Source organism: Lemur catta, chromosome 11 (genome assembly GCF_020740605.2).
Source record: "Lemur catta isolate mLemCat1 chromosome 11, mLemCat1.pri, whole genome shotgun sequence".
Classification (NCBI taxonomy): domain Eukaryota; kingdom Metazoa; phylum Chordata; class Mammalia; order Primates; family Lemuridae; genus Lemur; species Lemur catta.
Window position 1 is genome coordinate 13789507 of NC_059138.1, and position 19653 is coordinate 13809159.

Here is a 19653-nt window from a genome sequence, read left to right on the forward strand (position 1 = left end):
TACCTTTCAAAAATTGATAAACATTTGCCAAATTTCCCATCAGAGAGACTCTGCCAGTTAAACTATACCAACAATTAGAGAAAGTGTTGGTTTTCCTACCCCCTCACTAATACCGTCTATTATCAAATTGTTTATTCTGAAAATGGCATCTTTTTATAGTTTAAAATGTAAACTTTCCTACAATGAGTGAATTTGAGCATATGTTTATATGTTCAAAACCATGTATGTTCTTTTTTCAGTCAATAAACACTTAATCATGGCCTATGGTATGCACATTTAATAAACTACTATATTACATGCTTATTATTACTGGAGATACAGTGATAAACAACATATAGCCTCCACATACCTGCAGGAGAGACAGACAAGTGACAGTAACAGTGGTCCAAGTTTAGTACAGTGGTGCAATGGGAGCCTATTGGAGGTACACCCATCACAGTCTAGAAGGGCATCATCCACAGAGGCTTACAGTGGGGAGAAGCATGTAAACTAAAATCTTATGGGGGTGTAGTAGTTAGCTTGGCAAGTATTAGAGACGGGAGAAGCAAGGGAGAGGAGACAGCAGACGAACATGTGCAAAGATGGGATGGGAGAAAGCAGAGAACTCATGAGACTCGCACATAGGACAGTTCAGAGCCGCACTATCATGACAGTATGACAGTGTGAAGGGGAAATGGTGAGTACACCACCACCCACTACGGTGGCCTTGAAAAATTAGTTAAGGAGTTGTTTGAGCTTTACCCTAATGGCAGTATGAGGCAGTATGGAATAATCAGGGAGATTTTTAAGTGGAGGAATAACATAACAGCAGTATCTTGAGGCTCACACTAGAGATTGGATTGGAGAAGACATGGTTGGGAGTGAGAGTAGAGAGGAAGCTGTTTCAGTGATTAGGTTAAGGTGCCATTTGCTTGGTCTTAGGGGTACACTAGGTATTGTGGAATCACCTAATACATGGTGTTGCTTCTGAAGATGGAGTGCACTGCGTCAGGGTGAAGCACAAAGACCTACCACCAAGCAGCCTGGGTGTAATTTCTGGCTTTGCCAGTTTCTATGATAGTTGCAGGACCCTGAGCCCTTGAGGGGTGCTGTGACAAAGTAGAGGTGGGTGTGGGAAGTGCTCAGTACAGCACTTGCATATAAACGAAGGCTTAATAACTGCTAGCTGTTTTTATTTTTCTCATTACGTTTCCTCACTCCACTATGGAAATGCTTTTGTCTTACTATATGCCTTTGTCTTACTATAATACACATAGGAGGAGAATTACAGAACGTGAGAATTGGAAGAAGTTGGAAGTATCTTGTTAAATCTCTTAATTTTAGTCATGAGAAAATAACGGGAAAGAAATCAAGCAACTTGTTTGAGGACACACAAAGCCACCCTGAAACTGTTTTCCGGTCTGGTTCTCTTAGCACCACGTACACGTACGTGGATGGTGTGGTTACGAACACCACCTACCCTTACGTAGAGATCTTTCTTGTATTTATTGACAGCAGCGATTTCTTGGGTGGAAATCCCTAATTTGGAAAACGATTTGTCTTAAATACTTTGTAGCACATCATGCGAACTGCACAGAGTTTTTAATAATCTTAGAAACAAAAACTAGGGATGAGGTGGACAAATTCTGCAGAGACTGCAAGCTCGGGGTGGTCTCAGCCTTGTCGGAACGAGGCAGCCGCGCCGGCGCTCCAGTCCTCACTGTCGCCTCCTGAATCCCCTCAGCTCGCTGCCTCACCGAGGGCCCAGTGAGCCGATTCAACCGAATTAGCAGCCGTTTAGCGAGCGCCTGCTACGGGTAAGGAAGGCACCGGGTGAGGAGCTGGGCGGCGACATTCAGTGATGAGAGGGTCCCAGCCCTCGCCCTGAGAGAGGAGGTAGGCGCTTAAACTTGGCACCCCGCCCCTTTAATCTACACCTTGCACGAATTCGCTCCGAGGTTCGCGCCGACCACGCTCCGGCTATGTCCCCAGGTTTCCCGCGCCCGGCGGCTTCTGTCCGCGGCTTCTCTCTGCACGCCGGAGAAGGGCGGTGGGGAGAACGCTGACCGAGCCTCGGGCATCTGCGGATTAGGACCAGGGTGGGTGTCCCTGCCATCGGGGAGACGGCCAGCGCAGGGCACCTCGCCGTCCGGGTCCCAGTCTTCTCGTGTGTGACCCAGGGCGCGGCACGAGTTCCCCGGACGCTTTCCTTTCCTGATGCTCGGTGTGCGTGCCCAGCGTCCCCAGCCCGGGGGCTCCTCGTCCCCTCCCTCGCCGCCTCCCCCGCAGCCCGTCGCCTCCGGGCAGAGTTCAGGTTCAGCCCTGGCTTTTGCACCCGATTTAGGAAAAGGCCAGTGGGGCTGGAGGGCGCGGGCTGGCGGGGAGGGGGGCGGGTGGGGGCAGAGAGAGGTGGCCTCTGATTGGTCGGGGAGGGGGAGTGGAGGCACGGAGTTTCCCACAATGCCCCGGTGCGGTGCAGCCGCGGATGGATGCTGCGGGAAGGGGCTGCCATTTGCTGCCCCTGCCAGCGGCGCGCGGACCTGCCCGCGCTCCTGCAGTCGCCGCCGCCGCCAGCGCCGTCAGCCGGCCCGGCCTCTGCAGCGGCGCCGCCTCGGCTCCCTACGCGGCCGCCGGAGCGGTCGCCATGAACCCCAGCTCCTCGGCGGGAGAGGACAAGGGGGCGACGGGCGGCAGCAGCAGCAGCGGAAGCGGCGCCGGGAGCTGCTGCCTGGGCGCCGAGGGCGGCGCGGACCCGTGGGGCGCAGGGGCAGCGGCGGCGGCGGCGGCGGGGGCCGCTGCCCTGGAAGAGCCCGCGGCCGCCGGCCAAAAGGAGAAGGACGAGGCTCTGGAGGAGAAACTGAGGAACTTAACTTTCCGGAAGCAGGTCTCTTACAGGTAGGCGCCGGAGCCCTGGCTGCCGGGGACAGGTGCCGCCGAGGGCGGGAGACCCGGAGCGCTCCCACAGAGTTGGGGGCGCCTCTCTCTCTCGCTCTCGCTCTCGCTCTCGCTCTCTCGCTCTCCCCTTCCTCTTCCTTCTGGGGATTTGTGTTCTCTCTCATCCCGACATTCTAGGCTGAAGGAAAGATACGTGCGCCTGGTTTCCCCCTGTGAGAGGAGAGAGCCGCCGGGTCCCCGAGGAGGAGGGAACAACCACAAAAATGCGTGTGTGTGTGTGTGTGTGTGTGTGTGTGTGTGTGTGTGTGTGTGTGTGTGTGTGAGAGAGAGAGAGAGAGAGAGAGAGAGAGAGAGAGAGAGAGAGAGAGAGAGGGAGAGAAGGGGGTGCAGACACAGAGATCCCTAGTTTTCTTGAGAGAAGTCGTCAAAGTTGCCCCGAAGCCGGTGTCATCTTCCACCACTCCCCCTACCTTCCAGATTTCACTGGATAAACCTTGGGCACTAACTTGCTCGCTGAGATCACTCCGGCAGGCGGAACAGAACAGCGCTGTGCTGAGCAGAAATCCTTGTGGAAGTTGCACCTGTCTCGAAATCCCCCATGAAGGCAGACTCAGCTGGGGGTTTATGTGTGTAGACACGCCACTGGTTACGGGGGTTACATCTGCACGTGCCCTCTGCCTCTCTCCTGGGTGTGCCTGCGAGGACGATGTGGGGAGCCCCCTGGCAGGCTAGGGCTGAGGGTGAGAATGAGGGATACACATAAGAGTGGATGTATTGGTGGGATAGGGCAGTGTGGTATCAATGGTCACCAAATTAGGTAAAAGATAACCCCAAATTGTGTCAGAGTCCAACAAAGAGAAATGAAGATTCGGTAGGTTCCCTCTCCTCCCCCGCCATCCCCAGGCAAGAGTAAAGATACTGACAGGTTTGAGGAGTTGCTGAGACTGCCCTTACTGCTTGTGGATAAGCAAGCATAGATAGACAAAGATTTGCACTTGCTGGTGCTGGGAGAGTTTCTGGAAAAGGGGTCTGTAAAAACATTCTTGTAACCCTACTCCTTTTGAGTTAGCTTTCCCTGCCCCAAAACCATAGAAAGTATTAAGCCTGTCACACCATGTGCTGTTATGTAAGCAAAAGCAGATGACAGAGGTATGTGGGCTTGTGAGGATGTGTTTTATGTACGGGGGCAGGTGTGTGAGTCATTGGGATCCCCACAGGCATTGCCCGGCCTGGAAGTCCAGTCACTAGGGGACACGCTCTGTGTCTTAAGTGTTGGCTTCTGGTGAGGTTGTTGCTTCTGCGTCCCTTGCGTGCATTTTGTTCACTGTGTGCTCAGGGAGTTCCCCACCTGAGTTGTTCTCTTCATTACTCATACAGATCAGGTCCAAATGGATCCTTCTTTTTATACTTTTGGTTTCTAAAAATAGACAGGTGGTGGGGAGTGGGGTAGCTCTAGGGAGGTATGCTAGGACACAGGCAGTTCTACTTCCTAGTTACGATGGCCTGTCTGGCCCTTAGGGGAACAGGGACTACATTCAGCCTAATTTAGGAGCTGTGAGTTAGGAGGGGGGTGGTGATTACGTGGAGCTCAGTGTGGGCTGCTCCTGTCTCATTGGTATTCATCAGACTCCTCATTGGGTAAGGCTACAGAGCCAGAGTGTGCAAGGGAAATCATTTCAGCTTGCCTCTTGGCAGGGGTCATTCTCTGAGCCTCCCTCCTCAAAATCTATACTGTGTGGGTCCATGGCTTTCTGGGTTGCGTGCTCACCCATACACTTGTAAGTGTGTACACACACAAACATAGACGTGGGCACAAATGCAACATTTTTTTTATAGAGGAATAAGATATTGCATCTGCCTTACAATCCATAGAAGTGGATTCTACTTCATGAACATCATTTCCTTTTAAATAAAGGTTTACAGTCTCCAAATCAATGAACCACCTGCATTAGCATCACCTCAGGCAGCTGGTTAAACGTGCTGACCACCCCAGACTTACAGAATTAAACTCTCTGTGGGTGGGAGTTTTTAACAGTTTCCTCAGGTGATGTTTAGGTACACAAATATCCGGGGGTTGCCGCTCTATCTTTTTCCCCCAGAAACTAAACAATTGATCTTTGAACTTGTAAACTCTGCCTAGCCAAACAAGGCCAAGCAGTCCCAAAGTCAGAGGAAGGACAGTGAAGAGGTAGGTGGTTCCATCTGGCACATGGCTGTCCTGGGTAGCCTCAAGAGCGTCTCCATTTTGATCACTATTATTTGTTCTTTTTTAGCATCATGGTGAATGGCCTGCTCACTGGCCATGGTAGCCATTTGTGCTGGACTCAGATTTAGCTGGGCCTGACTGTTTTGCTGGGGGTAGGGTGGGATTACTGAAAAGTCTGTAGGGAAGGAGCACCTTTGGCTGGAGCCGGGTGTTGGCTCCTCAGTGAAGACTACCCCACCTCACTTCTGGGCGGCACCTGAGGACAGGTACTGATGAGAACTAATGGGGAGGAGTCAGGAAGGCCTCACAGAATGGAGTCTAAGCAGAAGAGTTCAGTTAGAGTATGCAGTATGGCTGCTTGTGTAAGGGGGATCATTTGAGGTGGAGAAGTGGAGATTTGCAGGTAGGTAAAAAATATCTTTTTGAAGAACATGAATATTTTTGGAATGAAACTTGACAGTAAAAAAGAAGGGGGCTTTGGGAGAGAGGGTGTGTGTGTGTGTGTCTCTCTGTGTGTAGGGGGGTCTCATCTGCTCCTTCTGTTGCTAAGGAACATATAAGCTAGGGTTTAAAAATAAATGAGGAGTGGGTGGGCATATGCACTGACTCCTGTCTTTTTAGGAACCAGAGCCCTTTACAAAAAGCCTTTAAATAACCGTTTCTGGAGGCAGATTATTCATTTTGCTTGACTTTTACTTTGTTAAGTGAAATAAACTCCTTTATGTACTCCTAGATTTCCCCTCATTATCTTTTCTTTGTTGGCTTTTTTTGGGAACCATTTTTTCCATGAGAATTTTTCCTTTATTTCAGAATCTGCACCCCTAGAGCAAATAGTCTCTGTCGACTACAAAGCTGAAGGTTTTAAAAGGCAGTGCAAGTGAGCTGGTACTTTTCTCTTAAAATTACTACTTCTTTTTTCTTTGCAAATTATGGTGTTGCAACAGATACATATGTGTAAATGACTATATATGTGTAGGAACCGTTTTTTTTAAACTGCTGTAAGAATTCCCATTTAAGTCAGTAAAATTAAAAAAACTTTCAGAAACACACAGAGAAGGGGAAGGAGGAGGTAGCTGATGTTTATTGTTTTCTATGTGGTGGGCACTGTGCTAAGTCTTATTGTATATTCTATCTTATTTAATCTTCATAACAGTCTATGATGTGATTAAGACCATTTCCATTTTATAGAAAATGAACCTGAAGCATAGATCTTGGGCAGGAGGCAGAATTTAAACACAGATCTGATTCTCAAGGACTTTCTTTTCAGTGCACATCATGCTGCTTCCCTAAACATTTATTTCTTTTACATTTTAAGTCTCTCCACATGTGTGTATGTGTGCACATGGGTCTGTGCAGTGTGAGCTATTCTTCCACCTCATTCCTATTATACTACAGGCCATTATATATTATGTGTATTATCTCTTGTATACTTTATGCTTTGGACTGTGCCCCTTTGCTGATATAATTTTAAGGAACTCCTCTATTATTTCAGAAATAAAAATGAATATAAATTCATGATCATCAGCAAATACATTTGTTTTGTTTCTGAGAACAAAACCACCTACATGACACCTGTCATCTCTATGAAGATACTCATGTTAGTTAGAGATTCACGTGGCTTTTAATTTACATAGGTGTTGTATAAGTGAAACTAGGTCCAGTGAAGAGCTGGCCCATCTGCACCTCTTTGCGTAGTGCAGAATGAATGATGAAGTACGATTTTGCTTGTCCGGAGGCTTGGGAGGTTACCATTACTTATGAAATGTTGATGCCTATGATTCAGTTTCTCTACTTATAAGCCAGGATGGTAATACTAGACCCTTCTTAAACAGAGGTTTTGGTATGAGGTAGAAATAGCAGCAAGAAATAAACTTCTTAGATTAGGCAACCAGATGAAAGATGACCTATTATTCTTTTTAGGTTGATGATGAGAACATAGTATTTCCATTTTGTGTTTTATGTAAGATTATGTTATTATAAGAAAAATATCTGAAGAGTTGGAAGCCAAATAGGATAACATATACATTGTTCTTCCTTGCATTGAAATCATGGCATATGGGAGAAGTTTTCCTCTCCTGAATATCAGTATGCAGCATCCTTTTTTGTACATCACTTTTATTTTATGTTTTTATCTGTGCTTTACACATAGTTAGAGACTTTAGCATCAGATAAAAGCCTCGGTTCTAATTTAATTCTTTCCTCAGTAATTACTTAGGTACTGACTAAATGTCAACTTCCTCAGGATACACACTGGGCAAGATTTCAATTTAACCACTGTCCAGAGTACTTATTCTGCTCTGATTGATCAGTTAGAGGCTTGACTTTTACCTGAGAGTGCGACAGCATTGGGTCCTGTGGATTCTGGGGATAGAGAAGTTGGAGAGAGCTTTGCTGGTGTTCAGTTCTGCTGTAGCAACAGCAGCACCGCCTCACGGGGCCAAATTAAATTAGACTAGAGCTAGCTCTTTCCAACACTTCACTTTCTAATCTGAGAAAATGAGGACTCCCAGTGAGCCCAGGCTGGCTACGCCCTCTGTGTTCCTCGGACTGGGATCTGAGAACATGTTCCCCGTGCAACCCAAGGTATGCTTGAAGTTGGGTACACTGTGAGACCAGATGCATTTGGAATGACTATTGCCTACATGCTGGGCTGTGAGATGTGCTTTCTTACATGGTTTTGCATTGGTAACACAGATCCTATGGAGACTAGTTTTTCTGAGGTTCTATAATTGTAGTTTTAGGACAGTAGTTACTACAAATAAGTGGTGACATGTGAGCTTTTCTTACAGTGGATAACTGAGAAAGGAAGATCAGGAGCAAAACAAAACCTAAGCCATGAGGTGTTTTTTCCCTTAAAATTTAATTTTCTCAAAATAAGTATAAAATGGAATAATTTCTAATTATTTGAACTATTTGGAACCTATTGCAAAGCATGACAAACTAATGTAATGTAGACAATTAAAGAAATAAAAATGCCACATTATGCCTGTTTGCACATAATGCTCCCCTAACTCATCTTTGGCTCATTCACCAGGCAACCTCCTGGTTAGGAATGAGCTCAAGAGGGTCCACTCTGAGTGATGGGTGGCTAGTCCTCCCCTGTGTTCATAGGGGACTTTCAAATAGCTTCATTAGGACTCAATTGTAATTTTCTCTTCTGGAAATTAGACTAGGGTTTGAACCCGGCGTATTCCAGCTAATCTTTGGCAAATTATGTAACCCCTTTAAAGCTCAGCATTTTCATCTCTAAAATGGGCTAATAGTTATACCTGGCTTGGAGGTTTGTTCTAAATATTAAATGAGTTACTTTATGTAAAGGACTCGGCATAGTGCTCTGCACAGAGTTAACTTTTGTGTTATTATTATTCCCTAAGTTAAGTTGTTAGCTCCTTTGAAGACAGAAATTGCACCTTATTGTTTGACTCTCTGAATCCTGTTCTTCTTACTCAGTAGGTGTTGGATAAATATTTATTGAATGAATACATTTAATTGCCATCTTTAAATAAACTACTACTGTTATTCATTCCCGGTCCATCTCAATTGCCATTTTCCTTTCTATTAAAAGCAACATCTGTCTTTTTCTCATTTCCACTCTGTCCAGCAGCCCAGGACTGGGTTTCTGTTTACAACTTCCTGTCTGAGTACCTGCATCAGCCATTTAGCCAGCTGTTGGAGGCTGGAGAGGGGTGGCAGAAACTCTTACTTAACCAGCTATTTGCAGCTTGTCAAAGAAAAGGCCTTAATTTGCCTTCTGAGTAGCACTAATTAGCTCTCTGGTTCTCTTTCTGTCTGTCTCATCCCTTTACAAGGGGCAGCATTGATTTTCTCCTCAGGGAATTTTCTGTTGATTTTTCCTTCTGTGATTAGGACTTAAAAACGCAGAAAGAGGGCTATTCAGAATTCCTGGAGTCCTGACTCTCGCCCAGCCAGGCCCAGGTCACTCTAGCAACCTCCACTCGGGGTCACTTCACTCTTTCCTTCCAACCCATCTGATGGAGTTGGGGGGGAAAGCTCTTTTAGGAAGAATGTTTTAGTCCACTTAGTAGCTCTCAGCTTTTGCTTTGTTTTTCACTCGCTTCATAACAAAATTTTCAAAAAAGTGCCTGCTACTTTTTATTCACGTAACATACAAAGTACCTGAAGAGTGGCTTGTGAGTATCCTGACACCTGTAGCATTCAGAGAGAGGCGGGCATGAGCTCTGGTTGGGTTATATTAGAGAAAATTAAATCATCAGGTGTGTGCGGTTGAGGGAAGGGGCTCTGGTTGGGTAGAGGTGGGAAGAAAGGTCTTTGTAGATATAAATTTGTTTTTTCCCTCCAGCCCTCAGTTTTGTGAGCTTTTGAAACAGAGCGAACACCATTTTGTAAAAGCAGCAGCTTTCTAACAGGGAGTACTGTAGTTCTTACACCTAACCTGAATTTTGCTCAAATTGAGATTTGCCTTTGGATTTTCAAAATCATAAGTAATGTTCTGAGAAGGAAAAAATTCTGCTTTAAACTATAATATTAATAGCTTGGCTTTTATTGGATGTTGGGGGGAACATTCAAAGTTTAAAACAGTAATAATTGAGCCACAATCAAATCTCATTATTCTTGCCATTCAATTACATGAGAGTTGAGTAGAGTAGTGGTTTAGAGCCCTGACTCTGAAGCCCTACCACCTGGGTCCAGATTTCCACCTCTGCTTGCTATGTGTCCTTGCTCAAGTTACTTAACCTCTCTGTGCCTCAATTCCCCTATCCATAAAATGGTAGTGATAGCAGCACTCACCCTGTAGGATTATTTGAAGTTTAAATGAGTTGATACTTATAATGCTGCCTGTCACAAAATAAATGCCATATGTGTTTGTTGAAGTGGTATCATCTATACTTCAGTTAAGGAGCTGATTTGTTTCTTATTCTTCAAAATATTGAACATCAGTCAAATGTCAATAACCGATGATGAAATTATTCAGATAACATGAAAATGAGATAGATAAACACTTAAGAAATTTAATTTACAGGTTTTGGCATTCATTAAGGTACAAAATATGGACTTTGCCTTTCACAACTTATTAAAACATCATTCTTACCAGGGGATGTGAAGAGGAGAAGGCTGCTTTTGAGTGCTCCGGAAATTGGAGCCGACAGTAGGCTGAGGTCGGAGAAGACAGGCGCAGTCAGTGTGCAGAGGAATCAGGTAGTAGCGACTTCGACTCCCGGCTGGTCATCTGAGAGCAGGAAGCCAGACGAGGGAGGTTGGGTTAGAGGGGCCTCGGAGCTTTGCCGTGTCAGCAATAGACAAGTAGATAAAGACAGAGGTATTAGAAATAGAGTTCTCCCCTGTGATTCCAGGACAGAGGTTAGTTCTCTTCTGGCCTGTCTCGATGCTGTCCTCTTTGTAAATACAGACAATGGCTGGCTGGCATGCCCTGGCAATCAGAGAAAAGAGCTTCACCAATGCTACCTGCCATGGATTATTTCAGAAATGGAAGGCTCAGCCTTCTGGGATGTTCTGTCAATTATCTCAACCAGGCCAAACAGCAGGATTTATTTTTTAAAAATGTAGATGGTTATTAAATATTTGTTGAACAAATAAAACTGGCTCAGGACTGTGAAATAAATGTTGAGGAGGTAAATCCATTTTTTTTTTCCCTTCAAAAGGCCAAGATAAGGCAGTTTGACTGCTTTTGTGTATTGTGTTGATTTTCAGGAAATAGCCAGAAAGTAGACTTCTTGAAAGGACCAAAGTACTTTTTAAAAATGTGTCATCCCTTTGTATATGAGAAAGATGTCAGACATCTGTGAAAAAATAAATTTTTGTTAAAAAAACTTGAAAGAAATTTGTTTAAAGATGAAAAGAGCTTTATATAAGCTTATGTGGAAGCCACTGGAAAGGGTTCCACGTATCATTTTGAGGCAAACTTCTGGAACATTCCTCAGGCCAGAAGAACTGAGATCTCATCATTGTCCTTATGTATGTGACAGGGTTTGAGGCAATCTCTCTCACATGGAAAGTGATCACTATAGAGGTTTTTGAGGGAAGAGCCTGATTTAAAAGTTTCTCCCCTTTAAATCGGACTCCTGTCAATGCAAAGACGAAGCTGGGTTGTGTTTCTTTTTCTCCCCAATTAGAGCACTGTCCTCAGCATGTAAAGTTAGATAGGACGCAGAAAGACCTAGAGCCCCAGAAACTGCAGAGCATGATCTTCCCTGACAGAGTGAACAACTGTGGGCCTGCTTTGGATCTTTCTAGCTGCCTCAGTCAGCTGGGGCCACTATAACAAAGTGCCATAGACTGGGTGGCTTCTAAACAACACAAATTTATTTCTCACAGTTTTGGAGGCTGGAACTCTGGGATCAGGGTGCCAACATGATCGTGTTCTGGTCAGAGGGCTCTCTTCTGGGCTGCAGACAGCCTTCCAGTGGTGTTCTCACAGGGTGGAAGGAGTGAAGAAGCTCTCTGGGGCATCTTTTAAAAGGGCACTAATCCCATTCATGAGAGCTCCACCCCCATGACCTACTCACCTCCCAAATGCCCTGCCTCTAACCATCATATTGAGGGTTAGAATTTCAAAACATAAATTTTGGGGAGATACAAACACTAGTCCATAACGTCAGCCTTTTCTCACAATGGCCTAGGAAGCTACAGACATCACTGTTGTTGTCCTTCCTAGGGGCCTCTGGCAGCAAAGGCAACCTATGTGCTTCCAAACTTTTTGTAATATGCAGCTCAGAGAAGGAAAAAAAGCTTTTTCTTGGATTCAAATACTGACTGCAAGTGTTAACTTACTTCGCTCTGTACCTAGAAATATTAATCATCATAAGTTACTGCTTTTGGCAATGCCAAGAGCTCCTTACTCTGTGCCAAGAGCTGCTAAACATTTTATATACAGGATTTCATCAAACCCTTAATTAAGTAGGAATTATTATTATTTCCATTTTACAGATAAGTACATTGAGGTTTAGAGTTTGAGCAACTTGCCTGCGGTCACATGCCTAGCTAGGTAAGTGGCCGAGTTAAGATCTGTGCCCATATTTGCTTATTGCATATTATAGCTTATTGTGTCCTTAGTCAGCTTTTCACTCTGGATCTTCTTTCACCCTTTCCCATTTCCCTTTCTGTGTGCAAATAGGCATATTTTCACAATCCAGCGGCTTATTAGACCAAAATCCCTTGAGGGGAGAGACCCATGTGTTTCACCTTCATGGGCCTGGCCCGGCCTCATACAGGACATAAGAGAGGCCGTGACAAAGGTTGAGAGAACAATCGCGTCTTCCATGTCCAAGTATAAGACTTAGCTCGGGAATAGTCACGTACCACCGTCAGTTGTGGGGAGGCCAAGATTCAGTTTCCCGGGGTGGCTCTTTTTAAAACTATATGAATTTTCCATTATGTGAAACAAGGGAATAAATCCAGTTTCCTGGGGCCAGGAAATGATTGTAGGGATTATAGCCTGGAACTGCCCATTTTAGATTCTACCTCCACTACAAGACCTTGGGATTTGTCGTTATCAGAGTGAAACTTGAAGGGGACAGGTGATGGTACGAGGGACTGGGATCCAGTGAAGAAGTTGGGACTAATGTATGTGCACTTTATGAGGCTGAAATAGCGTAGTCAGCACCATTTGATTTTTTAAAAAAATATTCTTAGAAGACCTGTGTCTTTTACCTTTGACCAGAGGAACTTTTCAGGCTACAAGTCCTTGCAATATGAGTATTTTTTCCATAACAATATCTTTCAGAATTCATAAGTATGTTCATGTGTGCAGTTATAGACACCTAGAAAGTTCCAAAGGAACATTGCGAAAACCTGAGTCATTCTTTCACATTTGAAGAAAACCTTCAGAATTTCTTAGGAAAATAAATCTCTGGCTCAAAAATAAACATCCAAGCTATTTAAAGATTAAAACAGAAGCTTTCTATGAGCCAGTGTGCAATTACTTATAACAAAATCTAAGGGATTTTTTTTAAAGACAAACTTTTGGATATTTCTTAAAGTGTTACACTGACTAAATTTAGGTTTTTAATAATAATAAAAATGTGTGTGGTGCTTTTAAGGCTTACCACTTATAAACTCTTTTCACATAATTGATCTAATTTTACCCTCAAACCAGTCTTCGGCAACCCGATATTGTGTTCATAGTCATTGTGCACTTAAGCAAACAGTCACGACAGCTAAGTGACTTCCCAAGGACACATGCCAGTAAGGGACATTGCCAGGCTCAGGCTGGTTTTGGGATCTGAAGTATCATACTTTTTTACTTTAGGGCACTGGTTCCACACATGGATCCATGGAAAGATAGTTAATGACGTTTCCCTCTTGGTAATTTTATTTACTTGAATTAATCTCAGTTGTTAATCTCAATAGATAAAGTTGGAATCCACCACCAACCATCATACCAAATCCATATTGCATTGACAGCGAGGATGACCTCACTGCCATCCTCATTACTCTTCCCGTATACGTGAAAACATGAAACCGCAAGCATGATGGTATATGTTTAATACTCCTCCTGCTGGGGAAGAAGAAAAAAAGGTAGAGATAGATTCACTCTCTTCCTTTGCATTAGTTGCTAAGCAGCAGCCATTTCATTGTAAAGGAGATTCAGTTCAAGTAATGACATAGGTATTCCAAGAATAGCATTTCATTTCCATAGCAGTTGCATTTCAGGTCTCCATAGAGCATATGCTCCTGTGGCTCAGTGATTTTAGGGGAAGAAATAGCCACCTCGATATATTTGTTGAATATATGGAGACAATGTAGTATAGCTGGTCACCTAATTACCGGGCTTCCGTGTTCTGCCCACTGTTAGCAAGGGGCAGCCAGCACAGGCGACTTGCAATTTTAAGGATCTGGAAGAGTCTCCAGAAAATATGACTGACAAACAGGTACGTTTTGAAGCTATATTTGACATTCACTGATACCATCTCAATGGAATACTCTGGATAATTTAGAATTCTAAGGGTTTTGAAGTAATATGGCATAGTACAAAATTTTGTTGCAGCCAATGAGTTGAGTTGTGGCCAAGATTTTATTCTACTGAGATTTTGCTGAAAACTGAAGGCTCTTAAAAATGAAGATAAAAGAAAATGCTGTACAAGGCTAACATAAGTCATGGAGTTCAGTTTTATTAGCAAAAAGGATCTGAGTGCAAAGGAAGACATGTTTAATGTCCCTAGAGGTATGTGTATGAAGGGGAGATGTTAGGTGATGTATTTTTCTGATTGCACCCTTATTAATTTTGAAGGCTGAATGTTCTGTGTGTGGAAGCCCTTAGTCCTGTCTTTTAAGGCATTTCTGTTGTAACTTACCAAACTGCTATGAAACTTATATGTATATAGACAAATATATTTGCTTCAGAGAACTGCTTCCTGGGAGTTGTTAAGGGAGCAAACTTTGTTGTTTTTGAAGAGTGTGCTGCACGACACTGCTCCCCCCTGTTCCCCTCCCTGAGCCATTTGGGAGAAAATACCTCTTTCCAGGAGCAGCTGGGATGCTTGGAAGCTGGCCTTTAACTTCCAGTAAGTTGCCCTCCCATTGAAGGCAAAGTACCTCTTCCTGGAACTAAAAGTAATGTTCAGAAGAAGTAATACATGGATGAATTCACAATGGTAAATGGTTATTCGCACTGTGGTGTTGGGTTCATTAGAAGGGTTGGTTTTAGCATCTCTCTAGTAGTTAATGCCTCTCTTCTATTTCATTGTGCATTTTTTTTACAATTACTCAAAACTGCTTTGGTGAAACAGCCCTGGCCTTAGAGGAACTCATTATCTAGATGGGGAAATCGAGTCACAAAGGGCTGGGGAGAAAAGGACTAATACCACTGACTCCCCAGCCTGGCATGAAACCATGGAGGGGCAAGGTCCTCAGTGTCTCTCAGAGGAAGCATGTCTGTAAGATGCTCAATGATATATCTGCAGCATTAATAATATTATTAATATGATAACAATAACATTTATTGAGGCCTTATTATGTGACAGGAACTGTGCTAAGTGCTTTCACATATATGGTTTCAGTTAATTCTTGCAACAACTTAATGAAGTAGATACTTTTACTATGCATACCATTACAGAAGAGGAAACTGAGGCATAAGATAATGAAATAACATGTCAGGGCCTTACAGCTAGCAAACAATGGAGCTAAGATTTGAATCCCAGAACTCCCTAGCTGGTGCACTTAAGTATTACTCTGTGCTATATCTTTATATAAACGTATAAATACAAAACTCTGTTTTTCCTTTTGGGAATTACCTCTACCCAGTTGTATGCAGTCTTGTGGAACTTACATCAAGGTGCCTGGCTCTCCACCCTGGAAACCAATGACGTCTTTGAAAGCTGTTGTAGGGGGCTTCCTCTTACCACCCTGATACCACCAAGCATGTGACTTGAGCTTGGACAGCCTGACTCTCTTGGACTTGGATTCCTAAAGGACTGTAAAAGCGACTGCTACTTTGTTCCTATCCATTAGCAGTGTCCTGGTAGGACAATTCCTGCTGCCCCAGTTCCTGTCTTCATTCTAGGTGTGCCTTTCTATTGAATTGTGAACTATCCAACATCTTCCCAATAAACTTCCTTTTTGCTTAAGTTAACCAGGGTTGATTTTAAAAATATCTAACTGATAAAATATCAGTGGCAAATGGCCCACCAGCCTCTATGGTGAACATCCTCAGTGCCAAAGAGCTCTTGGCTTCAGTAGGGAGAGAGTTATACATTCATTAGTTCTAATTTTTAGAGAGGTTTTTTAATAGAAAAAAATGAATGTATTATCATATAATGAATACTTAGTATATTAGGTATGTTATTGCCTCTTTTTTGATTGTTTTCTTATTTAATTATCACAACAACTCTCTGCTTCATTTATCTCTATTTTACAGATGAGAAAACTGAGTCTCACAGAGGCAAAATAATTTGCTTTAAGTCAAAGAGTTATTACTTGATGGATTCAGGATTCAGACTCAGTTTAAGTCACCTAAAGCCCACATTTTCCCCCGTTATACTATGCTGCCTCCATGTTGAGTCCAAAACTGACTCCTTTATTTTCTTTTATTTTTTACCTACTGGTATTACATTTTCACTTTTGAAGAACACTCAGGATAACTCCTCTTCCCTTTTCTGTATGACAGGACTTCAGGTATTTGAAGTCAAATATCACGTATCTTATTGGCCCTCTTTTCTTTAGACTGAACCATCTCCGCTTTCATTCTTATCCCTTTTTTAAAAGTGATTTTTTCCCCATCACTTTCACTCTCTGACTCTTTCTAATTTGACAGCATACTGGGAAATCCATGGCTTTCTTTGTAAAAATGGAGGACTAAAGTAAAAGTGGTTTGGTCCACTTGGTGGTCCAACGAAGGCCAACACTAGTACATATGGTGCCTTTGTTCAAAGTAGAAACAAGTCCTCAGTCTGTGTGGGCAAATGTGCAGAAGTCCTCTCTCACTCCAGAGCTTGGCCAGCCCCAGCTTGGACTTAGCCTATGGCGCTTAGACTGGGTTCCAGGTTCCACTGCTCCTCCTCTGGGCGCCCTAGTGCAGGACACACCTACACACTGCAGGTGTAGCTCCACTGGTTGTGGGTATGGACTAGCTCCTCAGTGCACGCCAATGGCTGTGAAACTCATTCTAAAAGTCAAATTGCCACATTTCCTATTGAAAAAATTACTGAGGTCATTTCTAAACTTTTGCATAGGTTGAAGCCATTTTACTTAAGATTTATCATTTCAGTTTGGCTCAATGTTTCCTTGGCATGTTTCATATTTGTTGAAGATACCAAACACTTCTAGAGTGTTCACAGTCCATCCCTTTCTCTGTCCATCCATCTGTTCCTCCTTCCCTCTCTTTCTCTCTTTTTCCTAAATAAGAAAGGGAAAGCTCTCTCATAAGTTCTATTGACTATTATATCTATTTTTCAGACTTAGGCCTATGTCACCCTCCCCTTAACTATACTGCTAGTGGAGAAATGCCAGTGGTCAACTCTTCTAAAATGGGCTCAAGCTATTTGAGAGGTTTCAGTGAATTTCTTTTGGGCAGTTGACACACCTGATAAATCCATTTGTATATTAGCTAAACCTATATTTGGCAGCCAAGGAGATTACTTATTTTATCCAGAGAACTCTATTTTAGTATTTCAAGCACTAAGGCTGTGCGGTCCAGTACAGTAGGTACTAACCACATGTGCCTGTCAAAACTAATTAAATAAGCTGAATTTGAAATCTAGTGCCTTAGTCACACTGACCACACATTGAGTGCTTAATAGCCATGTGTGGCTAGTAGCTACCATGTTGGACAGCACAGATATAGAACGTTTTTTGTCAATGCAGGAAGTTCCATTGAAAAGTGCTGCTCTGAGGGATTAGTGTCAAGATACTAAGTTATCAAAACTACAGAAACCTCTACCTAGCCATTCTAGAATGATAACCTTGAATGATACAGTTTTTGAATTAAGAAGTCTAGTTAAGAAGTTATGCTTTAAGGGTATAACTAGGAAGGAGAGAATGTTGTGGACAGGGAATGTGAAAAAGTTATCCTTGGTGTTCTGCATCATCCTACCTGCCAGGTGCCACAGTGGTGACTGAGTTACATAAGGGTAAGGACTGGAAGTTTGTCTTCTCTTTTCTTTGTAAACTGCATCTTCCCCCTACGTTGCCAGACGTATGGAGCTCTAGATGTAAGAAAACATGTTCTGTAGCTTTTGGGTGGGCTGACTGTTGTACCATCTAAAATACTTAGCTCAGCTTGTGGTGCTTGTATTTGGAGGTAGAATGAAGAATGGGGGAAGAGCATTACTGCTTCTTTGTCAGTCGATTCCTGAAATTTGGACAAGGGTATGGTCCAAGATGGAAATTATAAACTTGGAGTGTGGACGTGTAGCTTCAGGTTATGTCTGTGTCACAGAAAATGCTTATTAGGCTCCCTGTTTTATTCTTGACATTAGTTCCCATCATGTTCAATAAATATTTATTGTAAATTCACCAGGGAGGCATGGAAGTAAATGCATGGACTTAAATTTTTACTGTGGCTCACTTGGTTCCTAGGGAAAAGACCTTAGGAAACTGTGAAAAGAGCTTCAAGGACAGAGCAAAAGCCCCAGGAGAATCTGTGTGTGTTTCTGTGGATTCTATCTGGTGCTTTGAACTGCCAATATTGCACACAAGGGTGTTCTAAAAATAACCCGAGTAATGTGCATTCTCTGCTGAAGGGAGTGAGATAATTCGTGAGGATGATGAGAAATGAAAAAGGAGAGAAGCTTTAGAAGATGAGAAATGAAATACATGAATCTCAATGGTCTCTGAGGCTCTTCCACGCACTGAGTATTTCTTTGAAGTCTTGATATTGAAAACTGGGGAAAAATACTTAAAATTAAAAAAAGCATCTCTGGGAGAACATTGGGTTTTTTTCACCTATGTTTTACAACAGGAGCAGTCCCCTAGATAAAAAATTACCTATTTTATAAGAACAGATATGGAATACTCATTTTATATATGTGCAAAACACTATTTTAAGTCCTTGGTGAAGAATCCAAAATCGAATAATATATGATTCCTACCTTAAAGTTGCTTTGAATTGCTTATAACTTGGGGAAGTACATAAAAATATATTGGGTGCCTACTATGTGCCAAATACTATGGTATATGCTAGATATAAAAGAGAAATAAGAATCTCTGTTATTAAGAATTTATAGTCTGGAGAGGGAGGGAAGCGAGGAATTGACTTGTAACATGAGAGGTGATGAGATAGAGTGCTGCTCGGCCCAGAAGAAGGGCACCTACGTCAGACTGAAGAGTGGAGGAAGGTCTGGAGCAGGTGATGGTTATATGTGCCTTGCAGGAGGAAGAGAAGATAGGCAGGTGCAGAGGGGAACTAAAGGACTTGTTCATATCATTGATTTAATGGAGAAAACACACTCTAGGTTCCAAATGGCAAACTGGAGACAGAATTCTGGAGCACAGTTCCTTTGCTTCTGTTCTCTTCTGAAAAGCCCCCAAAATGGATCATTTGAATTTTTCGAAGAAATGGAGAGCTTTAACAGGTTCCACTAACGTAGAAATCTGCACAAAAGTGGCTTTTACTCGGAGTCACATCTACTCTGTACTTGTTAGACATCAGCAGTACGAGTAGCATGATGCACATGATCGTAACTGGATCTGGGCTGCAGGAGCACAAAAGAGGGAGAGAACAGTTCTGTTGGGGAGAAGTTTTCCTGGAGCATTGACTTCAAAGGATTGGTAGGATTTCACAGGAGGAAACAGGAGCACAAGGAGGGGGAGTTTGGTAAACGATCCAGGCAGCAGGAATTGTATGAGAAAGGATATGGCGGTGGAACTGCATGATATATTTGTTCAGCAGTGTGAATTGTACAGTAACTTTGCTTTGAGCATAGGGATACAGATTGGAAGTTAAGGCATGGAAGGTCAGTTAAATACTCATTATGGAGGACCTTGAATGCCATCAGAAGGTGGGATTTGTAGTTAATAGAAAGCCCTTGGAGGTTTTTGAGCAGAGAGGTAACACTCCATACTCCAATGCAGGGGGGTCCTTGTAGCCCCTGGGACCATTACCAGTTCCTCTGCTTCTGGAACCACTATTTGTGCTG

At 43.2% G+C, this 19653-nt stretch overlaps 1 protein-coding gene across 3 annotated transcripts in view; it reads left to right on the forward strand.

The window, feature by feature from the left end:
* Window positions 1-2464: 2464 nt before the first annotated feature.
* DGKI (diacylglycerol kinase iota) overlaps window positions 2465-19653 on the forward strand; it is a 397632-nt gene continuing 380443 nt past the window's right edge. For all 3 annotated transcript variants that reach the window (XM_045565327.1, XM_045565330.1, XM_045565329.1), the window contains exon 1: window positions 2465-2874. In XM_045565327.1, coding sequence (XP_045421283.1) covers window positions 2465-2874 — 410 coding nt within the window. The remainder of the gene's footprint in view (window positions 2875-19653) is intronic.